The 20876-nt window shown below is 36.8% G+C and overlaps 1 protein-coding gene across 1 annotated transcript; it reads left to right on the top strand.

Annotated features, from left to right (window-relative positions):
- The first annotated feature begins 3321 nt into the window (after positions 1–3321).
- On the top strand, positions 3322–6293 carry LOC125228463. The gene is made up of 4 exons (XM_048133022.1): positions 3322–3487; positions 3853–4022; positions 5503–5678; positions 6051–6293. Exons 1-3 carry the CDS (start codon positions 3442–3444, stop codon positions 5668–5670), a joined length of 384 nt encoding a protein of 127 aa, XP_047988979.1. The 5' UTR covers positions 3322–3441; the 3' UTR covers positions 5671–5678; positions 6051–6293.
- The last annotated feature ends 14583 nt before the right edge of the window (positions 6294–20876 follow it).

The raw sequence follows: 20876 nt of genomic DNA, 5'->3' as shown, positions 1-20876 counted from the left end.
ACTCGCTTGTCCTGAACAAATATTTGTATTTGCGGAGCGGAAAGAGCTTGCGAATTAACCACACGTACCGAGTTGAAATTTTAGAAAACGGCACCTTTGTGAGGTAACAGTACTGTACTATTTTAAGGCTTCTAGGTTTAATTTTTAATTGTATAATGCAGTGACATGTAAATATAATGCCATACGATAAATAAATAAGTACTGTACCTGCATAGTAAGATTGATAATATTCTCAGCATTTTATTATATTTTGCGAATTTTATATTCGTTGACTGACCTTTAGGTAACACACTATGAGACTATGACCTGTTGGATACTAAACTTTGCCTAAGTGCGTTTTCACATTATCCGATCCGATATCGGATGTCGAAAGGATTTAAAAGGCAAAGATCAAATATGGCGGCTTCAATGTATGGGATATCGGTCCTACATCCGATATCGGATCGGATAATGTCAAAACGCACTAACACCTAGGTGCGTAAAGTTTGTCACACTACAGTTTTGATCGTTAATAGTTATTTGTTATACAAGGGGGCAAAGTTGTATTTTAACGCCGAGTGTGGAATTGAAAAACGAGCAAGTGAAAGGATTCTATAGTTGAACCACGAGCGAAGCGAGTGGTTCGAGAATAGAATCCTGAATTTGCAAGTTTTTTAACACACGAGAAGTAAAATTCATTTGCACCCGAGTGTAACACAAAACTTTTCCCCTCACTATAGCGAGGAAACTACAACGCAAAAAAATGCGTTTATCACTGCTTCCAGTAGTTCCACAGGTGGTAAATCATCTTTATTACTAGTAGATTCACCTACTTTTATCAATTTTAAAGCAGTTAATTTGACTTTATTCAAGGTCAAATTACTTTACCCACTAGTGGATAAAATGCGTTTTTACCCGCTGGTATTAAAGGACAAAACACGTGTTTCCGAGCTAGTGAGGGGAAAAATAATAAGATGCCTTCACTTGGAACTTGGTCAGCCAAGTTCAACTCTGCAAGTCTGCACTTGTTGTGATGACGTAGTGTGAATAACTGCACTCCTCTGTTCTTTTCCAGTCGACTAATAGTTATCTTAGGGGACGCTTAATGCTCACGTACAATTTTCTCTATTCATAAAAACTATCCGTGTGCCACTCGTAATTACGTGTTTCGTTCACACCGCTGCTTTGTTCACAAACATTTTCTGATGAGTAATTTCTGTTTGCGTGCCCCGTGCGTTTAACCATGGAAAAATCTCAGATACACCTATACCTACCAAGTAAGGAGATTGGCGATTTTCCGGAGTTTAAATGATGTCCGGCGGGTCCGGATGTTGACCCGGACCGTGTGCTGGACTGACGACCGGTACGACGCAATCAGGGCGATTTCAGATGTTTATTTAGGCTGAAACAAGTTGCAGAAATGACATTGTTATTACAGGTAAGTACATGCCTATCTACATAGGGAAAGTTAAATTAAATTTTGAAACCCGAATTACTTAAACATAACAATTAGGTATACCTTCGATCATCATAAATTGGGAGTTGTAAACTACGGAACTTCTAATACATAATTTCGGTAAAAAACTCGTAAACCTAATTTGTGCAGTTGCGATGAGAATTCATTTCATTGTAGACATAGAGGAGATCGTACGGCGTCCAACCTAAAATTAAATAGATTGCAGTTATAATAACAATTTACCAACACTAAAAGTATTACATCCGGTTCAGATATTAGAGAACTTTCTTTACACCTTTTTCATCATCGTATGTAATATAACAGCCGTGGAATCTACGAGTATGGGGCCCTATAATTTGTGATTATTCCCTTCCCGATCACAGTGTTCTATTATTTTTTGTGATTTGTTACTGTAACCTACTACTTAGACTTACCTAGTACAATTTTATTATGTATTCAATGACATCACTAAGAAACATCTTAGAATAACTCAATGCCATAGGTGGCCCAAGTCAGACCTATCTCCTCAAATTTTGTAGCACCTGACACCCGACTCGGCTTTAAGCCAGACAAACTTGAAACTTTTGCCTGCAGGCATCTTTGTCTAATAGAGGTGCAATTTCGAAATGGAAACTTCTTGACTTTGTGTACACAAAGGATAATTTAGTTACATCTGAGAAGTTTCACAGTTGTTTAAATATTTTTGTTCTGCAAATAGACCTAGTGAGTGTTGAAACCTAGCTTGTTAGATGTTAGCAAGAGTCGCAACTAGGTGGATGGAACATAATTTCGTGCAACCGGCCCTAGTAGCATCTTGACCGAATGGTACTGCTTATTGCTGCTACTAACTGGTATTTTAGTGCTTTTAGATTAGGTGACTACGACAGCTTCGCAAGGACGACCTACTTTAGGGCCCGTTGCATGAACCACAATTAGCAGACCGAACAACGTCTCAGCAGGAAATTAGGAAATATCATTCCATGAAATAAAATTTAGCGAGCGGTTCAACGGTGACGGATTGTTTCAAGTTGCAACCGATCATAATCAATGGGCTATCAGCTGCAAAAGTGAATTTATCAATGAATTCATTCATAATGTCTCCATGCACTTTTGTAGCTGATAGTACATTGTAATCGATTATGTCTGAAACTACATCGTACAATTTTATTTTAGTGTAGCAACACACGTGTGTGCAGCTGGCAAACTCGGCGTGATGCTTTTAAGCATAAAGCTTTTACATGTATGTCCACGTCAGTGTTTTCTAAGTATACTTTCAGCTTGTGACCAAAGCGTGTGTGTTTGCTTAATAAAATCAGTTTATTAACATTTTACAAATTATTTCTATTAACTGTCTTAGGCCTTACTATTGTAATATGTCGTAGGAACTTGTTTTCTTTTCAATTTGTTATGTATTGTGTTAGCCACAGATGTCATATATACCATAGATCAAGCAAACGTATCTACTTAGCGTGTCAAATGAACTCAGTGAAATCCACTGAGTTGTCCGTCTTTACTCGCAGCTTGCAGCTTTCGGGCGTCAATTTTTGTAAGTTGAAGTCAACCAAAACATAAAAAATGCCTCGTTACGTGATATTCAATTGCAACAACACAAAAATTATGAACAATCAAGAGCCTGAGACATATTTAAAATTACAGGCAAGAATCAACTTCAGTACAAAATTTGACACGCTCGGCCCCTATACAAATATATGAATTTGTTTCTTCTATCTAAATTAAGCTCTGTGGTGTTAGCCTTGACTCCTACTCACATCACATTGATTCATAGTGATATCGTCTATGTGCAATCGACATCCGACGATAAATCTGAAATAGTGGCATAAAGGTACGTTCAGATGTTTTTGAACATCTTGGACGCTTCGATATCTATATACTTTTATAACTGATGATTTTAACTATTTAAAACGTACTAGGTAGGTATAACTACATTATGGGAATTGAGGATACAGGACCTCCCGCCAGAGAGATTCGACGAAGCTGCGGATTTGATGGTGAAGTATTTCGTCACGGAGGAACCTTATCGGAAGGCAACAGGTTTGATGATTCATTCATTACACTCGAAAAATATATACTGTAAGTGCTTATGATTTTATGCATACTTAGGTGGCTGGGAAATACTTGTGGAAACTTATTGAGTTGCATATTCGTTAAAGTTCGTACTGTTGGTTAATTCTCTATCTCTCTTATGTGTGGGTACCTACTACCTATAGTATTTTCTTTGGTAACCATTCGACCCAAAATTGCTTGCAATAGGTACGGAACTTTTCATCTGTTTCCTCTAATTTTACTCCGATTCAGAAAAATATCGTAGGTAATAGTTTTTCCAACCGACCTGTAAGCTCCCATTTAATTAATTGACAAATATTAGGCATACCAGTTTACAAATGTTTTTTCTTCAGGTTTTCCGAAAAATCCAGTAGCTCTAGAAGAATACAGATTATACATAAACAGAGTATTTCGTGATCCAGTCAGTCGCACCGTAATGTGTTGTGCCGACACTGATGACGACACCCAGGATATTATGGGCATTTCCTGTATAGCTGAGGAAAAGGAAACAAATTGGAATATGGTAATACAATTTAGTACACGCCACCGCTTCAAGGCCATCACCCGATGGCTCGGCTTTGACGACGGTGCTGCCCTCCCACATAGATATTATAAACAAATATTTTATAGATATGTTATATAAGTTTCTGTGTAACTTGGTCCTATAATAAATTATGGTTCGATAACTAAAAAAAAAACCAATTTAGTATTGGATTCATTTAGCTGAGAATTTAAAAATCGAAACTAAGCATATAACTTAATAACTAGCCTAAATCCATACTAATATTATAAATGGGAAAGTGTGTGTGTGTGTGTCTGTTTGTTTGTCCATCTTTCCCGGCAAAACGGAGCGACGAATTGACGTGATTTTTTAAGTGGAGATAGTTAATGGGATGGAGAGTGACATAGGCAGAGATGTTAACTATTTGAAATAAAAGCATTTCAAATAGAAATACAAAATACCTATTTTGTATGTTTGGTATTTTAAATACTTTTTTCGAAACCTATTTTGTATTTTATTTGAAATACTTTTTAGTACAAGTATTTTGCATTTTCTACCACTTCAAAATACAAAATGCTTTTTGTCACTTTTTGACGTAAGATAGATGGTACCGAGCGCGTATTCTATTTTTTCTTTGTCTGCCTAAGTTATGTACTGACCGGAACAACACGTTCGGAAGCGCTTGATTTAATGTTTTACAAAAACACACTTATTTTCAGTGCTGCCAACATAGTGGTTCCTATAATAATTAAGGTTCAGTAAATAGTAAACGATTTGTTGCGAGACCCCAAATCACCCTGACCGTGAACATCGAAAAATCGGGGAAAATCCATATCGATTCGTATACCTAATGGTAATGACTGTATACCTTATGCTTAATTAATATTACTATTATTTTAGGATTTTTTTCATATTTCATACATATTGCAATATAACTCTTTCATTCGATTTTTACAATATTAGGTAGGTAAAAGACATGGAGACAGTCCATTTTTGGATTCACTTTTTAACGTGTTAATTTTATAGAGCCAGGTTTCTGGACTGGTCTCTGGTGATTCTGTGTTTTAAACACATAACACATCTCTAAAAGAAAAGTTTTACCTTATGTCAAAAAAGTATTTTATTTGAATAAAGGTATTTTGAAAATACCTATTTTGCATTTTGTAGGTATTTCAAATACCCTTTTGTAAAACTATTTTGTATTTTTATTTGAAAGAGGTAAAAACCAAAGTATTTGCATTTTGTATTTAAATACATTGCACTACCTATTTTTTAACATCTCTGGACATAGGCTACCTTTTGCCTCTTTCTAACGCTAGCGAAGCCGTGGGAAGCTAGTCTAAAATAGGCTCCTAGGAAGTCGCCAGCCCTACGGTCATTTTCTTAGGTACATAGGAAAATAATTTAATGGGCGTTTAAGCCAATTTTTGGTTTGACGTTCATATTTAGTAAATAGGTAGGTAGGTAGGAAGTTGCTTCATGCAATGTTTTCCTTTTTCAGACTGCTGGCATGGAAACAGAAGAAGCCAAAAAGTATAACGAAATATGTGCCGATGACGAGTTAGGCTTCGACTTGATGAAAAAATTCAATATTCCGTCGCACTACGCTGATAAATCATTGCTAGTGTTACCGAAGTACCGAGGACACTGTATATCACAACAGTTTTAGACAGTCAGGTAAGGCTGCATGACTCGACCGTCTTCTTAAAAGCATATTTACCTACCCCTTTAGAAAATTTTTGAAAAAAGTTCTCAAGCTGGTAATCTGTAATTTCGACACGAATTAGGACCCCTCCTCTAGCGAAGAAATTTAATTGGTGTCGCACCGTAGGTACCTACCGATGTATTGGTAAGTGACACAGACAAATAAGGCTTGATAATCATTTGGATCTAACTTTAAGAAGTCCAGACCTTCAGTAATGTGGAGATTACAGTATAGCTAATTAAACGTAACTAATAATCCTACAATCCTCAATATCCTCATGATAATTTCTTAAGCTGAATTATGTGATAATACTTTTTATAACTTGTATTTATTAATTATTCCAGACGTATAATGTGTGCAGTCCACGGCATACCCATGACTGGAGCTTGGATGTCCACTTACGCTACGCAGATTGCTGCTGAGCGTGACGGGTGGAAAACTTACTATGAGATTGACTATAAGGAAATGTCGCGAAAATATGGAATTACATTTGAAGATGTACCTCCGACTGAGAAGTATATGGCCGCTGGACCTCATCCGGATTATAATGTTTCCAAAGAATAAAGTCAGCCTTATATAAGTCATAATCAATCCAATAAATAAACTAGGTAAATGCTGATAAATATGTTTCAATTACTTATATACTGTTCATATGGATGGAATTCCCTCTACCTAGTCTACCATGCTGTGCTTGTTTCCGTATTTTTTTTTATTGACTTTAAACCTTAATCTACACGGACTCTTAGATAAGTTTATCATTTGCCCTGAGGTTTCGAACCCGTCCTTACTTTTACGGTAACCGTAAAAGTAAGGACGGGTAACGTCCTTACTTTTACGGTGTCAGTAAGACAGTTTTAGGTAGTTTTATTGGCGTTAATCTTACTTTTTCGCCCAGAATTAAAAAAAAGAACTCATAGAACTCTTTCTAAAAGCTCCATCGCTTCTCCGCGACCGCGACATGTCAAGCCCACACTCTCCACTGCAATCTATAAAGCCAGTTGCACATGATAACTTTCGTTTTCGGGCAAAAAGTTTAATTTTGCCGTTGAAATATAACGTCGGACGTTATTGGGCGGGCTCTGCAATATGACGGTGGAAATTACATGTGAGAAAATTCGCCATTAGAGGGGTAGACGACTTGTGATGTAAGTAGATGTACTTATGTGGTTTTATTGGCTGGTAGGTAATGTGCAGAACTCATTTATATATTGGCATAGTGTTTGATCTCATTAACTAGTATGTTTACATATGACTGCATTTGCAATATTTAGATATTATGCGTATTTTTTTTTTTTATGGGATAGGAGGCAAACGAGCAGACAGGTCGCCTGATGGTAAGCGATCACCGCCGCCCATGGACACCCGAAACACCAGAGGTGTTGGAGGTGCGTTGCCGGCCTTTAACTTTAAATTAAACGTGTTAAACAATTTCAAGACCTTACGGGCGTTCTCCATCACACCTAAGGCACACCACAGACAGTCTTAAAATAGTTATTTGTTATACAAGAGTGCAAAGTTGTATTTTAACGCCGAGTGTGGAATTGAAAAACGAGCAAGCGAAAGGATTCTATAGTTGAACCACGAGCGAAGCGAGTGGTTCGAGAATAGAATCCTGAGCTTGCGAGTTTTTCAACACACGAGAAGTAAAATACATTTGCACTCGTGTGTAACACAAAACTTTTCCCCTCACTATAGCGAGGAAACTACAACGCAAGAAACGCCTTAATCACTGCTTCCAGTAGTTACACAGGTGGTAAAACATCTTCATTACTAGATTTACTCACTTTTATCAATTTTAAAGCAGAAAATTTGCCTCTGTTCAAGGTCAAATTACTTTACCCACTAGTGGATAAAATGCGTTTTTACCCGCTGGTATTAAAGGACAAAACACGTGTTTCCGAGCTAGTGAGGGGAAAATTAATAATCTTAAAAAAGATTTGTATGCAACCTGTCAGTTCAAACTGACTGATCTGACAGACAGTCTTAAATATTCATTATGATTATGATCTTTTAAGACTGTCTGTGGCGTGCTTAGGCACGGTATTAGTACCGTCACATATAGGTATTGTCCGCTTACCACAGTTAATTAATCCAGTCAAGCAAGCACGGTCGCGTGATAAACGATATAGGCCGGCAACAGACAGTCTTAATAATTCATAATCTTAAAAAAAAATTGTATGCAAATTGACAGTTCCAACTGACACTGACAGATCTGTCAGTGTCAGTTTGCATACAATTTTTTTTTAAGATTATGAAAATTAAGACTCGTCTGTTGCCGGCCATTATGTCAGGCCGTCCTTTTTGCAATATCTGTAAGTGCGATAGGGACGCACCGATGCGATAAAGTTTATCCAACTAGTGTGCAACGCCCGCAGGTCAGCAATGCCTCTTTTCAGAGGTGATTCAAGTACATTCCGTAGGTATACAAACGAATCAGTACCTAACAAAAAAAGTTTATTCTGCAGGTCATCAAATCAATGAGACTTGGAAGCGCGAAGACATCACTCGACGCGAACAATGCGTCCGCAAGTCAGGACTTTCATTAGAAAAACACACCTCGCTCAGATGCGGTAATTGGAACGGAAAGTCTACATCTCACCCCCATTGGATTTGCAACCCTATTATTAACTTGCACGATCCATTTTGTAAGCAATGCGTATATGCACAAAAACTTTTCTTAGGGGTATTTTCACGAGCTCCAATCCGTTCTAGTGAGTTATTCGAAATTTAAATTTTAGTTGAATGAAACAGAGACGTTTTTTCAACAGAGTTATATGCGGAGACAGGGTTTTTGGGAAATTTTTAGTTGTTTTGCTTTTCAAAACGCCTTGGAAGCGGAGTGGAGGCTCGAAGCGCTTTTTAAAAGGGAATGGGAGCGAGAAATGAAACGTTAGTCTTGTCCCCTTCACGTAAGTGCACGATTGTGCAGGCTTCGTTGCTGTAAACTTATTAACATGACGATGTTTTAGGTATTTCTATATTTAGTTTACAATGCAATGAAGAAAGACATATTATTCATTGAATAAGTTACTCGCTGATGAGGATTCAGAAAAGACAAAGTGGCTTTGAATAATCGGGATTTTGGACTGAATGACATGTTATCCCGTAATACATGTTTGTTTGGCCACGGTGTATGTTTAGTCAGCAATATTGTTCGCTTAGCACCCGTGCATACAATCATCTATAGATGCAGATAGATTAAATTTATCTCTTCAGTTGATTGTAGGTTAATCAAGATTCAAAACTATTAGGTTACAAGTTTTGAAACTACATTCTTATACATTTTGTGGGAGTATCATCACTAATTACATTCCCTCGCTATTTCAGCTAGGTAAATATACCTGAAACAAAATGCACACTAGAATATGCTTCATTAGAATTTAGTACCTTTGTGCAACTAAACCTGAACAGTTAAATTAAAACAGAAAACAAAACAACGCACGTGCACATTCAGCCGGAAAATGTCAGATCTCGTTACCCTAAACACTTACATGCACCAATGTTATTAAAGGAAAAACAAGTGAAATCTACTTTTATGTCAACGGTATAAGATCTTCGGCAGTCACACGTTGCAAAGCTTCAACGGGCCCCTTTTTTAATCCGCCCGAACATTTACGATCGTCAACTTTTTCGTATAAAAAGTTTTAACACCAACCTGCGCGAGTAATAAACATCAGCCTGTAGGTATAGGTACCTACGCACGGCACTTTGAACTCATTTTTATGAGGTAACTTATTGTTTTAATCTTTTAAGCTGTCTTTGCACTTCCTGATGAGAAAATGTGACAACGTTTGTGCAGAATCTTGAGATAAAATTTTATTTGTGCAAGAAACAAAATTGCCTTTTAAGTCTAGGTTTTTTTTTACTGAGATTTTAAATATGTGGGCAGGGGTTTCGACGTGTAGGTAGGTACGTAGTAAATGACAGATCATAAAACAGCGTAAAGTATTTATTTTATAGCAAATGACGCTGGTGCTTAGCCAGAATGACAATACTTAGTTGTTGAGAAATACCATCACAAAACCTGAAAAAAAATGTAATAATTTTATTGATGTTGGTAAAACATTAGATTTAGTTCTGAGTATCGTAAATGAAAACATGACGTTATATAACTTATAACTAACTATAACTTTATAACCGATAACTTTTGAAACTTGAATTGACTATTCGCTTGTTCACTTGAAAACAAACTTTATCCGCATGTTTGACGTTATCCTAAAACCCGAAGCACTCAAACTGCAGCCAAAAAACGTACAAAACATGTCACACGACGCGATTCTAAAAGATTAAATGGAACGCAGCGATTCTTCTGCATCCGTATTTATATCCGATACCCTACGTATTAGAGGTAGTACCTAGCACAGGACGTCCGCACGTGTATATAAGGCCTTATGAGCCTTAGTCCCCTAGTAAGATATAACGTTTTGTGAGAGGCGCCGGTCGACGTTAGGTGATTTACATCGAAGCCTTCGTAATTCGTTGCCCTGACGGACGTCCAGTATAAATCAACGTAGGACCCCACTAACCGGACATTTATCTCGGCTCTACGATAAAAAACCTCCGATACCCAAGGATTGAAAACATTGCATGCCTAAGCGAATGCATCGACGTGATTATTTACGAACGATACTGTCTCGTTGAGTAATTCAGGCATGTTTGACAGAAAACGGTTCAAATAAGACAAGTACCTAAATAAAATGTCATCTACCATTGAGAAATTTCAGGTATAAAGTAATCATCAGACTATTGTGACCGTAAATATTACAGGGCGATATGATAATCTTTAACAAAAAATGAAATCAATTTTTACCAGTTGTTCCAATGATTCACTCATAAACTCCTCTTCCTACTTTTAAGGGTTCCGTAGTCAACTCTTATAGTTTCGCCATGTCTGTCTGTCCGTCTGTCCGTCCGTCCGTCCGTCCGTCCGTCCGTCCGCGGATAATCTCAGTAACCGTAATCACTAGAAAGCTGAAATTTGGTACCAATATGTATATCAATCACGCCAACAAAGTGCAAAAATAAAAAATAGAAAAAAATGTTTTATTAGGGTACCGCCCCCTACATGTAAAGTGGGGGCTGATATTTTTTTTCATTCCAACCCCAACGTGTGATATATTGTTGGATAGGTATTTAAAAATGAATAAGGGTTTACTAAGAACGTTTTTTTGATAATATTAATATTTTCGGAAATAATCGCTCCTAAAGGAAAAAAAAGTGCGTCCCCCCCCCCTCTAACTTTTGAACCAAATGTTTAAAAAATATGAAAAAAATCACAAAGTAGAACTTTATAAACACTTTCTAGGAAAATTATTTTGAACTTGATAGGTTCAGTAGTTTTTGAGAAAAATACGAAAAACTACGGAACCCTACCCTGAGCGTGGCCCGACACGCTCTTGGCCGGTTTTTGAATGTGTTTTAGGGATGTCACGAATGTCGCATGTGTCACATTCGCGAACGCGAATGCGAATGCGAATATTCAGAATGCGAATGTGCGAATGCGAATGCGAATGCGAATATCGCTGAATTTCATAAAAAACCAAAATAAAAACCAAGCAATCACCAACAACCCGCTAGGTAAAAAATTTAAAATGCTTACTATTCTATTTCGGTTTTAATGCTTACTATTGGTCAAAATGCCGATTACGAACTTCACGCCGTACGAATTTGACCTATCTGCGCATGCGCGAGTCGACAGTCGACAAGTAGCAATTGGAGCGGCCGGCGTGGGCGAGGAACAAGCTGCGACTTGCACACATTCGCATTCGCAAAACATTCGCATCGTTTGAAGCGAATGCGAATGTCAATGCAAATGTTTAAAAGAATGCGAATCATTCGCATATGCGAATGCGAATGCAAATATTCGTAACATCCCTAATATATATATATATTTATTTATTTCATAAAGATAACATTGATCTCATTATTGTTAGTAATCGCTTATAAAATAATGTTAGTACTTAAAAACTAGATTCGATTTCACATTTAATATTATTTTGTTAAATACAGGACAGCACACATGATTTGCAATCATCTTTAGGATGCTGTTTGGGCTGTTCCTCGTTCTGTTCAGTAGTGACGCTGCCTTTTTGCGCAAGATTGCTGCGAATCCGTCAGTACGAGCCACCGCAAACATTGTGGAGGCACTGCAGAACCTAGGCAGACCAATCAATGTGTTTACGTGTACCAGTAAGTACTGTGAGAATATAGATTTTCATTGAAAGCTCTTGTTAACCAAATAACCATAATTGAAGATCCACATTTTGTTTCCGGTGTAAAACGCCCTAAATCCAGGTACTAATTTATTATAGTTTCGTTTTCTGTTAACCCCTTATTTGCCAAGAGTGGCACTGAAACCCCTTCATGGGATACAGGCGTGATTGTATGTATGTATGTATGTATGTATGTAATTTATTATAAATTTTGTTGAATTAGGTAAAATTAGGTACTTTTTAGATTACCTACCTTAGCTAATCGAGTCTCGTTGGCTTTAATCCCCGTGGGCAGGTAACCAAAGGAAGTATAGAAGAAAACAAAGGAAAACCCTAACGCTTATTTCCATGTTTCCCCAATCAACTTAAGATTATGATTCATTGTGAATATTTTTCATAGCCCCGACTCGATTTAAATAACGCAAAAAGATTGCGAGATCGAGTATAATATTCATGGAAAAGCATAATTTAATTTTGGAGACAGTGCACGGGGCCAGCTCACTAGAGACTACGGAAGTCTAAAATTACGGATAAATAACAATGTCCAAGTGCTTTTTAGATTTAACAGGTTTTTATGTATAACTAGCTTTTGCCCGCGGCTTCGCTGGCGTTAGAAAGAGACAAAAAGTAGCCTATGTCACTCTCCATCCCTTCAACTATATCCACTTAAAAAATCACGTCAATTCGTTGCTTCATGTTGCCGTGAAAAACGGACAAACAGACACACACACTTTCCCATTTATAATATTAGTAAGTATGGATTATTATCATTTATAGGTTGTAGTCGAAGTTTTTTTTTGTATTGATTACGGCCTATGCTGTCTATAAAAACCATGTTAATGAAATAGCCCAAAGCCAAAAAAAATGTTACCTTATAAAATTTCAGTATATTCACTTTGCAAAAGTTGAGCGGGAGAAGAAAGGACAGACCCTGTATTGATATAGATGCGAGTACCTACTGTGAGTTCATAATGTACCTACATTATGAAGAATTTACCTTCGCATAATAAATTACAGGTAGGTACAGTCACCGGCAAAACCTTTATCTACTACTTTTAATCGTTTGACAATTTCACATGATATTTCAAACAAGACGTTATATGACAAGGTACAGAAATCATCACTTATTTATGTCGGTGACTATACTTTTATCTCTAGATACTTAGGTACGCGTGGAGTAGGAACTATGGATCTGTGATTAAAAAAAATCAGATTCCAATATTAAAAGTCAGTTCAGTCTAATAAAATCCTGAACATTGTTAATTAACATCAACGTCAAGAGCCCCCATTATAATAATCAGACCTCGCCGCAATCAATAGAACTCGGCGGCGTCAAACAGATCAAGCACATGATGGACGCGATAGTATTTCGTCCGCGTGACAGACTTCCTGTCCCTTTCTAATTGCTACAGTTAAAAAAGGACAGGGAATTTTATCGCACGTTATGAGCTTTCTCTGCGAAGGTAAGGGCTGGGTATACTTTGACATGACATTTACAGGTTAACTCTATTAAGCCGTTTGTTAGTCTTGATCGGTTAACATTTACTGGAGTGTCTATTCTGAAGGGTTTTGGCAAACTTTGAGACGTTGAAGACTTATTATTTGCCTTTTTGCTTTGGCAAAGTTAAACAGAAAGTTTGAAAAGTTGGCCAAGATTTTCGGAACCATATTTAATTTGGCGATTGGCGTGGCTTCAAGTAGATTGTTAGTTTTAAGTAAGTCAAAGATTGTACTTTTATATGATTTGGGAAACCAAAAAAGTCAAATTTACTTCTGGTTGACATTTAAACGATTAACGAAAAATAATTATGATTATGCAGGTAGGTATTTAGGTAAGAACCTAGAGACCAGAAACTTGCAAAATAGTACATTACATCAGAGGCCGGGAAAATGAGGATTTCCGGCCAAGGGGTATATACGGCGAGCGAGCGTCCGAGCAAGGCCGGATAGGGATACGAGGCCGGGAATCCGTTTTCATGCCGAGGCATGTATAGTGCTTTTCTCAAACATACAATGAAATAAAAAAAAATGTTCTAAAGGACAATATTTTATAAAAAAAAGTTACTTTGCAGGCCTAGGCCTAAAAAATAATATGAAATCCCTTTACAGTCCTCTCGAGTTGTTGCGCCCAAAAAGCGATACTTCCCAGCCCATTTTAAGGAACGTAAAGACAATATTTCATTGCATGTTTGAGAAAAATATTTTCCTTGCCGTTCCCTGGTTCATGCTCTCCCGAATAAAAACAATATATATGTATTATTGGATTATGAACTTAAGAGGATACGGTAGCGAAAATGCTAAAATGGAAAGGAGCCCCCCTTTCAACTTGGGAATTTCAGTTAAATATACAGGTGTTATTACCTAGATTTATCGAAAAAAAATTGTCCATTAAGAACAACTCAGTCAAAAGATATTTCAAATAAATCTTTAAAATCGAGGTTCCGCTCTCGACTCTTTCCTCCTTCAAAACTTAATCAATCGGAACGAAATTTGGGAATCTGAATAACAATGAAATAATCTATGTCGGACCGTTAAGCTTTTTTGTTTAATTATTACCAATCTTGAGTATCACACCTTTTTTTGCGCCACAATGAAAAAGGCCGTTTTTGGAAATTTTTGATTGGCTCTAGAGTCTTTAAAAAGCAGAATATCAAAAAAATCAAAACGGTCCGACACAGATAAAAATAATAACAATCTGTGTTGAAAAAATCATTGCTCTATCTTCAAAAACCAGGGAGGAAATAGTCGGGAGCGTTTGTATGGAGAATTGACCCCTACCGTATCGTCTTAAGCAAATTGGTAACCTCAACGACCTTTATCATATATCACATCTCTTTATCATATTCACCGCATATTATAAAGCCTGACCAGACCAGAAATATATGACTGGCGCTGCTATTCTGATGTATTTGTTGACAGTTCAGTTTAGTATGAAGAAAATAATTCTAATGAAATTCCGCAATATGGCGCGTAGTCATAATATATTTCAGGCAGGCAATTATGGTCGCGCGATAAATGATAAAACATCTGGCCGTCCCTATCGCACTTACTAACAGTGCGATAGGGACGGCCTGATATTTTATCGTCTATCCGCGACCATGCTACCCGTGCTGGTCAGGCTTTAGGCACATTATACGTATGTAGACAAAGTCCGCAACGAGTTCGTCAGGGGATCCTTTAAAGTAGCTCCGGTGGCAGAGAAGCTCTGAACTGACTACCCTGGTTCGGTCATATAAACAGAAGAGGCGATGACTACTCCGTGAAGACAGCCTTAAATATCCCAACAAAACCCAAAGGTAAAGGTGTTCCACTTTTTACCTGGTGGACTAGAATCGAGAAGGATCTAAAAGCACTGAACATCTCACCAACAACAACCCAGGACAGACGGTCCTGGCGCTTACGTACAAGGGGGCCCGACCCCAATTGAAAATGGGAATGTGGCAGGAAGAAGAAGAAATTATACGTATGTACCTATGTGGGATGCGCATGTGAAATTTTTCACCGTTAAATATTGGTTTCACCTTAGGTAAATGTTGTTCAAAAAAGTGAGCATTAATCAGCTGATAATAACTGCGTTAGAATAGGTACTAGGTACTTGTTTAAACAAAAAACGCAAAAAGCCAATTCGAAAGTACACTGGTATCATTCTAATGCTATTGTGTAGAATTGGTCTAAAAGAGCCTTAAACGTGTCAGGAAAGTGTAAATTCGATGGGATTGACATGTCTTTAACGTTAGTTGGCATCTGTCAGAGATAAATATTAGATTCCTGGAAATCATTCTAAATTCCCGCATTTCAATGTACAGTTCATCCCGTATTATTGGGGATACCCCCATTTGCCAGAATTTCATTTGCCATAATTTTATTTGCCATCCTATTCAACAATCATAATATTGTTTCTCATAACATCTTATGCCATAATCATTGTTTACTATATTAATCTAGTGCCAGAAACTTTGTTTCCCATAAACTCAGTTTCCATAATGTCATTCGTCAGAATCATCGAAATCCGTAATTACCACATTCCATACCATCATTTGTCATACAAATTAGCGTCCAGAAAAGTCAATTTCCATAATGTGCTTTGGCAGAATCGAAAACTACTATAATAGGTACTAGAAGGACTAGAGAATGAAACTGCTATCAGAAAGTAGGTTAGGTTAGGTTAGAACTGTGACCCCCTGGAAAATGAAACTGCTATCAGAAAGTAGGTTAGGTTAGATTAGAACTGTGAACCTCTGGAAAAGGAAACTGCTTGAAAAGTAGGTTAGGTTAGGTTAGAACTGTGACCCCCCGGAAAATGAAAATACTATCAGACAGTAGGTTAGGTTAGGTTAGAACTGCGACCCCTGGAAAATGAAACTGCTATCAGAAAGTAGGTTAGGTTAGGTTAGAACTGTGACCCCCTGGAGAATGAAACTGCTGGAAAAGTAGGTTAGGTTAGAACTGTGACCCCTGGAAAATGAAACTGCTATCAGAAAGTAGGTTAGGTTAGGTAATAATATGGGCAACAATTAATATGGCAATAATTGCTTATGGCGTTTGAATATTCTATGAAACCATATTATTGCACTTAATAATATGGCTAACAAATAGTATGGCATTGTATGATTATGGAAGGTAATATTCGGATAAACAACGAGTATGTCATATCTTATCTTATACTATTAAACGAGCAATTCTTGTATATTTATTTATTTATTTATTTATTTATTTATCTATTTATTTATTTATACCGACGATCTCGGAAACCGCTCTAACGATTTCGCTGAAATTTGTTATGTGGGGGTTTTCGTGGGTGAAAAATCGATCTAACATATCCTTAGGTCCCGGAAAACGCGAATTTTCGAGTTTTCACGCGTTTTTCTTCGCGCGCCATCTCGTGTGGAGTAGTTGTATTGTTGAGACAGAAGTCTTTCGGTCGATGTAAGTATTATTTACTTCAAAGACTAGATGGCGACACAGGTAAAGGCTAACACGAATAGAAAAATACACTCTGAGCTTTTGTGACGAAACGCGCGCCATCTCGTGTGGAGTAGTTGTGTTGTTAAGACTGAGAGTTCTTTCGATTGATCGATGTAGGTACTATTTATTTTCGAACTAGATGGCGACACAGGTCAAGGATACGAAACAGAACCGAGCGAAGCTCGGTCGCCCAGATTGATTTTTATGGTAAACAAATCATTCGGGCAAATGAAATTCAGGCATGTTAGATTCGGGCAAATGAATATTATGTTAAATGACTGTCGGGCAAACAATAGACAACCGTATTATTGCATTACTATCGGTCGTTTGTTTATTGAATTTTTACATTAAATTGATACTGGTGCTCTCCGTGGGGTAGGTGGGGATAAGATACTCGTATTTACTGGTGAATATTTTTTGAGAGGCTTTGATACAATATGAGTACCTGCTCATATCTTTAATAAACACCTACCACCTGTCTGTGGTTTATTATTACAGAAAAAATGGAGTCCTATGTCTGTCCGAAATCCTATATATCTCTTTTAGCTACGTTCAATATCGTTACACTGAAAAGCTAAATTGAGTCTGTTCTGTCTTTACAAGAACCTGTCTTAGGTTCTTGTAAAGTGCAATGAACACTTACTGATATTTTGGTTTTTGTAGATTTTAATCTCTGGCTCTTATCGGTTGTTGGAATTCGACAGTTTATTCAAAACAAGAAGAGAGCCATGCATAATATATTTTCTATAATATTGTCTAGACAGAATTTTCATCTTGGTGTTACAAACCCAAGTCGTAAACTCATAGGTAAGCATCGTTTTTCCGTTTTCAGCACAATATTGAAGTGATAAATTAAAGGCGAACACAATAGCTCAAGGTGCTTCACGTGCAATATTGTGTTGTTACATTGTTTATTGCCACCCTATTCAATTATATATTTGGAACTTACCTCCTTAACCTCACTTCGTACTGAACTAAAGCGATTTAAACGTAACATTGCAAGCCAGTATATAAGGTTTACAGTTCAAAATGATTTTTCAACTGATAGGAAATATACAAAGTTACAGAAATGCAGAGGCGCGCCAGGCGTTTTAATTTTCCGCCATCCTTAAAATTTATGCGTTTCAAATGGAGTCTATTTTTACGAGTTTTAATTTTAGCGCCGTTTGACCGCCGGCCATTGCTGATTTGCTTTACCAGACAAAATAAAAATTTATTCAGTTTTTGCGATTGCATTTTTGAAATTAAAATTATTTACAATAAGGCCATCTTTTTATGTCTGAATAACTTTTACGGGTTTAAGTTCTTCTCCGTCGACTTTAATGTATGTCGTTATGTTGAATTACGAATGACTCTACACCAGCTCTTCAACAAATGTGTCAAGAAGAAGGGTATAAATAAACTTAAAGATTTCACGGATTATGTAGAGTTTTTTTAAACGGATTTATTGTGTTAGAAATAAAATCCAATATTGGGCACGAAAAAAATAAAATCTGGATACGAAAATTCCCTAAAGTACACTCAATGTTTATCTAACGTCCGTTTCGATATCGTTGCGCGCTCCCAGGATTGCGCGAGAAATATTTTTAAATTTGGAGCAATATGGTGGACAGCGGGTTGCCATAAATCTAAAGACGGCGTAATGCGAGAATACATGGCGGGAATTATTTATGAAGGGTTGCCAGTTTTAAGTTGATCGGAATGGAAAAGAACACGTTTACGAACCAAAATAAATCGATTAGTATAAACATCGTAATCTGTGTTGCAATTTATTTCGTTCTTAGAAAATAAATAAGTACGGAACCTATCCACTGTATTGACTTGATTGAGCGTTACTTCTAAGTAACAAGATTACTTAGAAGTAATACTTATCATATTTTATCCATTACAAAAGATATTTCCAGTTAGTGCTAATGTGAATTTTAATGTAACTGCTTGTTTCAAAAATGTAGACGACATTTACTTGGGTCGCCGACAATGGTCTTGGCAATGTTCTAAAGATAGATATTTGCTCTTAGCAGATTGCTATGAGATAAAACTACTTTATTATACAAATGTTTTATAATTTAACCGACTTTAAATCGACTAGGTATGTGGATCACCACATGTCAGTAAATCCATACTAATATTATAAATAGGAAAGTGTGTGTGTCTGTTTGTTTGTCCGTCTTTCACGGCAAAACGGAGCGACGAATCGACGTTGATTATTTAGGTGGAGATAGTTGAAGGAATGGAGAGTGACATAGGCTAATTTTTGTCTCTTTCTAACGCGAGCGAAGCCGCGGGCAAAATCTAGTAATAACTAAATTAGATATACATTGCCCGGCGTTAATAACTTGACTATACGTTTTTATTTTCAGCGAACCGTGAAATGAAATTGTGTAAATGGCATTGAATCCAAAACGTAGGTAATAATCAATGCGGATTTAACTTTTTTGATACTCTTGTAAATATTGTAACATAGCTTAGCTTCAAACAGTACCTAAAGACAAGGATATATATCTATAGCAATTATATATATCTTTGCAAGACAAGGATATATATCTTTGGCAATTATATATAACATGCATTTGCATATGTATGGGTGAAAATTGTGACAATCAAACAAAACTAAATATTATTGATCTGAACAGCATTAACTTAATAAAAAAAAGGTTGTTATATTATTTTTTTAATTAATTAACACCTACGTTTTGCTTATGCAGTTAATAGAATCAACATGCGATTTTAAAAATTATGCGACTTTGACGATTAATACGAGTCGAATAATGCCCCAGTTGTACATCTAAATGTATATTATAAACGCTACATTCACATACCTCTCACATGTCCTAATGCTCCTAATAGTTGCAGACTCCCTGCCTGATGCGTCATTACCGACAATGCAAACGCATTAATGCATCATTAGCGGAATCGACGTCATACATCGCCTGGTGAGCGCAGGATATTAATCCTGATGTTTATTATAAGCTTATACAGTGTCCCACCGCTGTAAAACGGTCTTCATTTTCCTCTCGTCTCAGTTGTAAGCAAACTTCGATCACTCGTTGACCCATCCATGTCTTCCCGCTTTCCCTGTCCAAGTCTACCAGACCCCAGTCTTGCGGCACCCGTCCCGTGACTATTTTAATGGGTACAAATGAAAAACATGGCGTACCTACCTACCTATTTACTCATCAGTTCCATATGAGACACAGTATACCGCCTCCTTCAACCTAACGTTTTCCCGGCCTAGAGCCCCAGGGTCCGCTTTCCTGCTCAGTCGTCTCCACTTCGCCCGGCCGGCGGCCTTTTGCATCCTTAGGTGTAAGAAATATAAATAAAAGTTCAAAAAACTTGGCTTTCAGATTATGGTTGACATTTTGCCGATGTGTTGTCGGCCTCTCCAAAGATTTGTACATTTATTAGAAAGTGTTGTAGAATAATTTTATTATTTCGTATATCAGCAACATTCATTAAGTAAACAAGCAGATTATTACCTAATTTATAATGCAAACTGTAGAGATAACTAGTAATACCGTCTGTCAGGCACATTGTAATTTTAAAGAACTGAAATAAAAATTCTTGATACGAATATAATATGAATATGTCAGAGTCTACCTAGTCATGATCAATGCATCAATATCACTCCTGTTTAGTAACACTTGTACATTAAATATATATTCGTTTCTTTCATGAATATGCGTGTGTTGACTGCCATGATAAAGGTTTTCTTTGACATTACAATAACATTTACTGTTTGAGTAGTTAGAAATATTGATAATTGCTTTTTTACATCCGTATCTGTATTTTGATGCTATCAAATAATATGAATATATAATGTACTCTGAAATTCTAATTGTAATATATCTAATCGAAATGCATTCTACCATTGTGGCTTAAAATTAGTCATATTATTATCGGTAGTATAATAAGTATAATTTTTAACACCACCATATGCGTAAGAGAACCATGTTGTCTGAGTATTATTTACTAAATTTTCTCTTTTGTATA

Source organism: Leguminivora glycinivorella, chromosome 8 (assembly GCF_023078275.1).
Source record: "Leguminivora glycinivorella isolate SPB_JAAS2020 chromosome 8, LegGlyc_1.1, whole genome shotgun sequence".
In the NCBI taxonomy this organism is placed as follows: Eukaryota; Metazoa; Arthropoda; class Insecta; order Lepidoptera; family Tortricidae; genus Leguminivora; species Leguminivora glycinivorella.
The sequence above is the reverse complement of the archived record's forward strand: the minus strand, read 5'-3'. Positions and strand labels throughout refer to the sequence as shown.